Source organism: Notamacropus eugenii, chromosome 6, assembly GCF_028372415.1.
Source record: "Notamacropus eugenii isolate mMacEug1 chromosome 6, mMacEug1.pri_v2, whole genome shotgun sequence".
In the NCBI taxonomy this organism is placed as follows: Eukaryota; Metazoa; Chordata; class Mammalia; order Diprotodontia; family Macropodidae; genus Notamacropus; species Notamacropus eugenii.
In genome coordinates, this window is record NC_092877.1 from 378323042 (window position 1) to 378332304 (window position 9263).

The 9263-nt window shown below is 43.3% G+C and overlaps 1 protein-coding gene across 2 annotated transcripts in view; it reads left to right on the top strand.

The window, feature by feature from the left end:
* SEPTIN2 (septin 2) overlaps nt 1-5771 on the top strand; it is a 33526-nt gene extending 27755 nt beyond the window's left edge. For both annotated transcript variants that reach the window (XM_072618812.1, XM_072618813.1), the window contains 4 exons: nt 3-86; nt 1309-1366; nt 2776-2879; nt 3913-5771. In XM_072618812.1, coding sequence (XP_072474913.1) covers nt 3-86; nt 1309-1366; nt 2776-2877 — 244 coding nt within the window. In that variant the 3' untranslated portion in view covers nt 2878-2879; nt 3913-5771. The remainder of the gene's footprint in view (nt 1-2; nt 87-1308; nt 1367-2775; nt 2880-3912) is intronic.
* The last annotated feature ends 3492 nt before the right edge of the window (nt 5772-9263 follow it).

The window sequence follows — 9263 nt, forward strand, 5'->3', positions numbered from 1 at the left end:
AGTACACACATGCAGGATCTCCAAGAAGTGACCCAGGACCTTCACTATGAGAACTTCCGCTCTGAAAGGCTGAAGAGAGGCGGCAGGTTGTCATCCTGTGGTTACCGTACTCCATCCTCTGTCTCCCCCTCCCATACTCTCTCCTCTGTACATCCTGCATTTTCTCTCAGTCCATTCATCTCTTCATCCTCTCACCCCACTGCAGCATGATTTAGTGGGCCAGAATGCACTCAGAACTGTTGGTCCTTAAGGTATGAAGCCATTAAATAGCTGCTTACACTTGTTTTTCAACTCACAAGACAATCAGCAACAGTAGAGAAGGAGGGAAAGTGTTAGTAACTTGAAAAGAATAGCTGTTGGGAAGGAGTGCCCGTTATATTTGCCTTCTCCAGGGTAACTGTTCCTTGAAATCAGAGGTATCCCTAGGTAACTGGCAACAGGATTTTGCTTTAACAGTTTTGTAACAAATCTGCTAAAATTCCCTGCAATTCCCAGTTTTAAATCCTGTCCCTAGAAGAAGGGTAAGTTAAATTCTGCTTTTTTCAAGTGCTAGATCAGCATTATGTCTATAAAGTTAGTCTTTTTTAATCAGGCTAATATCTCATTGCAAAGGCACCTCATTAGGCCTGAAATGCTTTGCTGCACCTCCAGGAGAAAGTGCCGCTCCAGAAAAGAGATGACGCACTGCATGGGAGGGACTGCAGGGGCCGTTGTGGAAACAGTTGAACCCTCATTCTGGTCTCCAAAGGAAGTTCTGCTGCACCTAACCACTCCTTTCACATTTATGCTTAGGATCTTTTTGCCACTGCTCATCTATTTACCTTGCTTAAGTCACTTAGAGATATTCTAGATATTCAGGTAATGCTTCTTTTTTAAGATGGACCCTGTGGTGCAGTTTTGGAAAATGGTGCCAGGACTGTTTTAAAATGAAGCTACTGGCACTTGCAGCCCCTCTGAGAAATGTGATTAGGTGGTGGGCAAAGGCCAGGGACTTTGGCTCAGGAAATAAAGCCTCCAGAGAAGAATCGGGGCAGGGGAGGTGAGGTAGGACTTGTAATTTACTGTTTATAAAAGGCTTCCATTTCTTGTTGTCTTTTTCCATCTTTATTGTTTACTTTCCCTTTTCATTTCTTAATCTGAGAGGAAACACTCTTTTCTAAAAGCAGCCTATTTTTAAAAAATAGAAAGACTCAGGATTCCCAAGGAGATGTTTTCAGGGCTTGTAGACAGAGGACCAGCTGTCATCAGTGGTGCAAATAGAAGCCTCTGCATGTTAGCAGATAATAATTGACTGCTTTCTGTTATTAGGAAAGTGGAAAACGAGGAAGTGAACAGAGACCAGATCCTGCTAGAGAAGGAAGCAGAAGTAAGGCAGCTTTGCTTCCATGTGTCTGTCCATGTCCATGTCCATGTCCATGTCTCAGGCTGTACTCTCTCCCACGGATGGTTTTGATAGGATTTGGCATTCCTCTGTATTGTTTTTGTGTGTGGATGTTGCAAAATCTTTCTTGCTTCTTGTTATCAAATATACTTTATCTTAAAATGACAGCATGTACCACATTGTGAACTGTAGAACACCCCACATAATTTTTCTTTAGCAATTACAGACAGGAAAACATTTATCTAAGAGAACAGCACTGGTTTCCAGTGCCAAGGGCTCACCCAGTGTCTTGCTTTATGTGAAATGAATGGAAACAGTCATACGCTAAATTATGTATTGCATTGTCTGTCTGGACTTGGCGAGGGAAGATTTGAAAGGATAGTTTTTATTTGGGTTGCTTTTGTTGGAGACTTTTAAATTTTTTAACTTCAAAAATGGTTAGCTTCAGGAATCAGTAGTGAAATTTAATGGTGTCACCAGTTCAAATCCCATTCAAGTTGTTGCTGCATAAAAATTACTCTTACTTTATGCCCATTTCAATATATATGTCAGATGAGTAAGCAGAACTCAGCTCCACCCCCAGCTGTAATTTCCTTAAAGGATATCTCAGAGTGGGTCTGGGTGTGTGTGCTTGTCTGAGGTCATTCTGAAAACGTCACAGATGGCCCTTGAGGTGCAGGATTCCTGCCTTCAATCTCAGCTAGATATTTAGCCATTGAAACCTCAGTGTCTATGAATTCTCTTTCTTAATAAGCTCATGGTGCATGCTAGGTATGGGCTGCTCCCCCTACCCCCAGCCTTCCTCAGTGCTGCTTCTCAGTCCCCTGAGCTTTATCTTTTCTTGGGTGGTAGGTCCTCCTTCACCAAGGACTTAATTATGTCCATGGACCCAACTCTGACTGTGTGACTCTTGGGGTTTTAATTAGGTGCCACTGATCTTCCCCAGAATCTTTATCCAGTGTGGGACTTGTGCCTTCTGAAACTTGAGTTACTCAAAGCCCAGAGGAGGCCTCTGTGTAACTTGTAAAACTGCATGAACCATGGGTCACATTCTAACCTTGGGAAATTATTACTGAATTGTTTAGCTTTGATATTCTATGAAAGCATTGATTCCATTTTGCTTATAAAGGAGCCTTTGTTTACCCGTAGCTGCTAAGGTGAAGCCCACCCCTGTCCAGCAGATGACCCCCCTGGGAATAAGCCCTGGCCCTTGGAGGAAGCCATTGAGATCACTCCTGAAAGTTTCCCACTCTGCCCCTTCAACTCAGCTTTTTGATCAGGGCCATAAATTGCGTATTTCAGACACATTTTTGAAAAACAGTTTCCTAAGAAACACCTTTGAGAGGCTTGGGAGTAGGAGGAGACAACAGGTCCACATTCTTCTCTGCTTGCAGCTGCGTCGGATGCAGGAGATGATCGCAAGGATGCAGGCGCAGATGCAGTTGCAGATGCAGGGAGGAGACGGGGACATCGTTGTGCACGGACACCAGGCTTAAGGGTGAGCTCCGACGTGGCGCCTCCTTCAGTGACACCTGACGCTGGGCTCGCACTGTCTTTGTACTTGTTAATACCCTTTGCCACTGATAAGTTTGAAGGATGATGGATGAGGATGGCCACCCTCCTCTGCCCACCCCTGCCACAATACATGGTCCTCATTAGACAGGGAACCAGCGGAGGGTTCATGACTTCTTCCAGAGGAATGTGGGTGATGCTTATCTCTCAGTAATGTTAGTTGATATGGTGTGACATTTAACATTTGGCTGCTGATTTTAATATTTGATCATTAGAATCATTTTTCAGACCTTAGTATTGTAAGTATCAGGAGATGGGAAACATGCATCAGGGTAATTAGTTTCATTAACAGATACATCGAGAATAACTTCAGTCAGTACCCTAGGAAAACACTGCATGATTCTCCAGGGTTTGTGTGGGTAAAATATTTACTGGTCAGGCCTTTCTGAGTGAAAATCAGCTCCTGAGGGAAGCGTGGCTTTAGCAGAGAACATCTCTACATAAAAAGGGGTACAAGGTGAAGGCCTGTTTTCAGAAGTCTGGGGAAACTTGCCTGCCACAGTATCATTTCTGAGGAGTAAATGGGGTATCAGTAGCATTACCAAGATTCCAGTGTGACTCCAGCATCCTATTTGTTTATAGCACCATGATAGGTCCTTCCAGGGCATTTAAGTAGTGGCTGAAGTACACAGCTAGGGGGCATCCCGGTGCACAGGGCCCTGGAAGACACTGCCTAGGGATGTCTCACTTGGGTGGCACCCAGCTGGAGGCAGTGTGAGGGGTGGGGAAAGAAAAGTGAGGTGTGCAATCCCATAGGGACTGGGGAGCTGTGGGAAGTTGAGGAGCAAAGCAGTGAAAGTGGGTCTTTTCCTTGAAAGCAAGAGCTCCACCCATTCACTGTGTAGTCTCTTGTCGCTTGTCGTCACGTGAGGAACCAAATCTGTGCTTGTGGAGGTGATTGCTTGTGCAGAAAGGAAAGTTGTACTGGTGGTTTTAAGGTTCTTTCTTTGTTTTTACAGATTTCACATAGAGATGAAAAAAAACATTCCAATGTGTTTTTTCATGAAATCATTGAAAGGAATTCTTCTGCAATACCTGTGGCCTACAGATTGTTACTCTCCATTTTTACCCAAGGATCAGCTGTGGTACCTTTTGTAACATGTATTTTATTGATATTTTATACTTTTTCCAAAACATGTCTGCTTTCATGTTCCTTCCTACATAACTCCTGTTAGGTAGAATTGGTTTTCTAGAACTAAGTCGTAAATTTGTGTGGCTTCCATTGGCCTAACTAGTTTGGGCAGCTCTGTCATTGAATAGCACTGTGGTGTCTCACATAGAAGCAAATTCTTCTTTAAATCCTGATGTTAAAGCACCAGACCAGGACCCTCTGTCTGCCCGGTCTAATGGTGACCCTCTCACCAGGGCCTCTGGGGAAAGACAAAGGAGTCAGAGTTCTTACTTGGTATAAACTATTGTGTGTAACCCCCAAAAACCAATTTTACTACTGCTCACTAGAGTGCATTTCTTTACACATTCATATGGTTACATCACTGATTTGAGAGAACAAAGAGGAATATGTACCTTTAAATAAATCATGTTAAAATGTAACCTTTTGTAAGGGGTAATTTCTAAGGTTCTAATGACAAAGGAAAAGAGTAACCCTGTTATTTAAAAAAATTATTTTATAAACACAATTTTTTTGTAATACGGTCCAAATAGCATATCCGTTTTGAAATAGGAGGACATCATTGCTTACGCTGTCACACAGAAGCCAAAAAGAGCATTTCTGTCATAAAGGAGGATGGTTAGAGAAGGGCAGAGTCCATAGAACTCTGCCTTAAGTGGGTTGCTAGGGAGTACTTCTTTTTTCTTAAGCCAGAAAGTATTCCTAGATCTTGTAGAAGCTGGCACCAATTATTTTAGAAAAGAGCTATTTTGAAGACCAACCTAAACAAGCAGGTTTTGTGTTGGCTCTGACACGAACCTCATGAATCTGAGCTCTGATAAAAGGAACAAGCCCCGCTTGGTTTTCCTCTTGTCCCACTTTGTTCTCTGATAGCTGTGGGGTTGGTGCATTGTATACCATCTCATCTGATTCCTCTTCATTTCATTGCTTTACAAACAGTGCTAGGTCTACATGTCATTTCAGTTTCCCTCCAGTTCCTAAAGGCCACACCTTTGCTATCTCTCATATGTGCCAGCCTGGGACTTCCTTTCTCTTCCCTCTTCCATCTGAGGCTCGAAAGGGGAGGCTGATGCCAGAGAGACCCACCCATGGACGATCCCCATTGGGGGCAGGCACGAAACAAAGCAATGAGAGAAGGCAGGTAGCCTCAAGGAGCAAAAAATATTTATTGCAAACTTTTGATGATGGTGTTATCCTTCCAAACATGCCAGTGTTCACTCTAGCTGTTTGTTAGTACGGTTAATAGAGTTTAAGGGGTCACATGCAGTGTATTAATAGGTTTAAGTTTTATTTAGTACTTAATGTATAATTATATTATGTACATTTTTTATCAACTTTTCCATAACATTTCAACATGTTTTATATTCAAGATCAGTTATTTGAATTACACTAGTCTTTATAACCTATATTAAAACAAAGTAGAAATTTATATATGCAAAGTGAGAAACGTAAACTAAGCCCTATGTACATTGAAGTAAAAATACTTCTCAGGGGGAGTTATCACTTAAAATACTGAACTGAAAAATGTATTGTTAAATTCTTTGTTCACATGATTGCAGTTTGGCTTGTTATTCCCCTGAGATCTCAGTGTGGCCTCTGCCTCTGGAGATTAGTGTTGAGAACCCTTGTTTTCCAGGGTTGTTTTGTATCCCTTGAGCATTTTATCAATAAATAATTCTGATTTAGTTATTCTGTGACTCACTTTAATTACTGGTTCTTCTAAGGAAGGTAAAGGCTTTTTGGTAAAACTGCATGTTATGATGTACTGCACAATAACTTCAGAACATTCATTTTGGTGGGTTGCATAATCCAGCATCTGGGTGTTGTCACAGTGGATGGTGTCGGATACAGAGACAGGAAAACTTGAGTGTAGATCCTGCCTCCACTTCCTCGTCAATAAAATGAGGCTGATCATAGCACCTCCTTCTTAAGGGTGATGTAAGAATCAGAACTGGGAGGCATGAAGGGTATAGAAACAAAAATAAATAAACCCAGGTGGTTGTGAGATAATGTATTTGTGATGCCGTTTGTGAACCTTAAACTCATACATTCAAGTTATTATTACACGTCTGTCTGATGGGTTTTTGTAAAGGTCCAGGTTCTCCCTTCATGCGTAGCTTGTGTCTTGATGTTGATGAACCTTGACTTCACAGAGCGGACAAAACTTAGTTCATTTCTCCAAAACAGTTAAATACAGTGACTCCATCTGGTCACAGGGGCCACCTGATAGCCACGTCACTAACTTAGCACTTGTTTAAAGAAAGGAAGGATATGTGCTTAGGAACTTTAGTGATGTCATGCCTACATTGCCACAGTGTTAGCCCTGAATTCAGCTAGCTTTTGGCACTGTCTTCACTGGCTTGCCTTCACTGTGTGTCGTGTCTTTGTTTTCATCATGTCACACTCGTTCTTCCTGGAGTCTTTTAATTCCTAGTATTACAGAAATTGTCACATTTGTCGATTACAGTGCCATGATAATTCTTGTACACCCATAGGCCACAGCGGTTGGGCACATAGGTAAGCTTTTCCCTCTTGAAGCTGTTGATATTTTTATGCAGAGGCATCTATAGTGAATTCTACACATTCCACAGCCAGAGGGGATGGGGGCATTTCTTGCCAAACTTCTGGCATCATTCCCACCTACATGACCCCAGTAAAGCCTCATCATTGTCTGTCCACATCATCTTCCTGATAAATTGACATGGCACATGGGGAAGGGTTCAAGGAGTTGGGGCAGACACAGGCATCAGAGTGGGAGACATTTTTAAGTGTATTGGTGAAGGAAGGATGGATAGGTTAAGGGTTGAGGGAAAGTGGCTTCTTGTAACTACTTATAGGATGACTTTTGTCATCTTCATTACGTTTGTTCAAAACTAAGAGCCCCTCGTGTTTTTAGCTCCTTTGTATGAAAGTGGTAACAGGTCTTTCTGTAGAGGAAAGTTCATTTTATAAGTTCTTTCACTGTTGATGTCAGAGCAAATCAGATAAAGGGAGGCAGTAGGTGAAAACGTAACTGGGAATGCCAGGCTTGGAGGCAGAAAGACTCAACTTCCTGAGTATAACTCCAGCCTCAGACACTTCCTGGCTGTGTCCCTGGGCAGGTCACTTCACCCTGTTTGCCTCAGTTTTCTCATCACAAAATGAGCCAGAAAAGGAAATGACAAACCAACTGTTCCGGTATCTTTGCCAAAAAGTCCCCAAATGGGGTCAGAGAGAGTCAGACCTGGCTGAAGGATGAGATGAAGAGGGCTGCTTTTCACTCCAGTCATCTCTCTTGGTTGTCAGGTCTGGATTTTTTCCTGCACTCCCCTAATAACACTGACTGCCTGTGATAATTTTGTAGCCAATGGAAAACAGAGTTGAAGTTTGACCTCCAGTGAAGCTCATAATTTACTCTAGGAATTCTAAAGCAAGTGCTTAAGTCTAGAAGTTGATAGTTAGAAGCCACTTCCTCCTGTTGTTCTAGTTAAGAATACCTTACTCTGGGGGGCGGAGCCAAGATGGCGGAGTAGAAAGACACACATATGCAGGGTTTGCCCACACAGCCCATAAAATACCTGTAGAGAGGAACTCTCAACAAATTTTGGAGCAGCAGAAGTGAAGAACAACAGAGTGGAGGAAATTTCCACCCCAGGGTGACCTGAAAGGCCCACGGGAAACATCGTTGCATGGAGCAGAGTCCAGCCTTGGCCACACGGCACAGCTGGAGAACAGCCCTCAGGGGTGGAATCTCCAGTTGCAGAATCCCCAGTCCCAGCGGTAGCAGGTTTGCAGATCCCTCACCCCACAGGAGCCAAAGGTCGGTGCCAGGATTTTTTCAGCTGGCCAGAAAGGGAGAAGGGCCTTCCATAGCTCTGGCCTCAGGCAGGCGGCAGCAGTTCTCAGCCCCTACATCAGCCCTCATACGTTGTTGGAGCGTAAAAAACCCTGGGGGCATCGAGGAGCTGAGTCTTGCCTCGGCCCTGTGTGGAGGCCCTATCTGAAAATCAGCCCCCAATGCTGACTTGGTGGAACTGGAGGCCAGGTGGCTGTGGAGAGGTAACTGCTAAGATTCTGGGCACAAAAATCCCTCTCTGCATCCAGACCAGGACACGCTTGATTGTGCCACCTTGGAGAAATTGAGATCTTACAGATTCCTAGAGTATACCCTACCCTTAACAAAGGACCCAAAAGTCAAGTAACTGGTTGGGAAAAATGCCCAAAAAAGGGAAAAAAAATAAGACTATAGAAGGTTACTTTCTTGGTGAACAGATATCTTCTTCTATCCTTTCAGATGAGGAAGAACACTGCTTACCAGCAGGGAAAGACATAAAAGTCAAGGCTTCTGTATCCCAAACATCCAAAATAAATATTCAATGGTCTCAGGCCATGGAAGAGCTCAAAAAAGATTTTGAAAATCAAGTAAGAGAGGTGGAGGAAAAATTGGGAGGAGAAATGAGTGAGATGCAAGAAAATCATGAAAAATGGGTCAACACCTTGCTAAAGGAGACACAAAAAAATGCTGAAGAAAATAACACCTTTAAAAATAGGCTAACTCAATTGACAAAAGAGGTTCAAAAAGCCAATGAGGAGAAGAATGCTTTAAAAAGTAGAATTATCCAGATGGAAAAGGAAGTTCAAAAGCTCACTGAAGAAAATAGTTCTTTCAAAATTAGAATCGAACAGATGGAGGCTAATGACTTTATGAGAAACCAAGAAATCACAAAACAAAACCAAAAAAATGAAAAAATGGAAGATAATGTGAAATATCTCATTGGAAAAAAAACTGACCTGGAAAATAGATCCAGGAGAGACAATTTAAAAATTATGGAACTAGAGGGGTGGAGCCAAGACGGCGGAGTAGAAAGACGCACATACACATAGCTCCGAACCCACAACCCATAGAACATCTGTAAATAGCAACTCACTGCAAATTCTGCAGCACCAGAGGCCACAGAACATTGGAGCGAAGATTTCTGTTCCAGAGGGACCTGCAGACCTCTCGCAAAAGGTCCTTGGCACCGCAGACTGGGAGCCAAGCACAGCCCTGCCGCGGCCGCGGCACCAAGAGGAGCAGATCTGAGCGGGCTTCAAGGACAGGATCTCCAGCAGCCGCGCGGGTCCCTCTACCCACAGGTGACAGGGGTCGGTGAGAGGGTCTCTTTGGCGGGTCGAGAGGGGAGTGGGGTGCCCCCATAACTC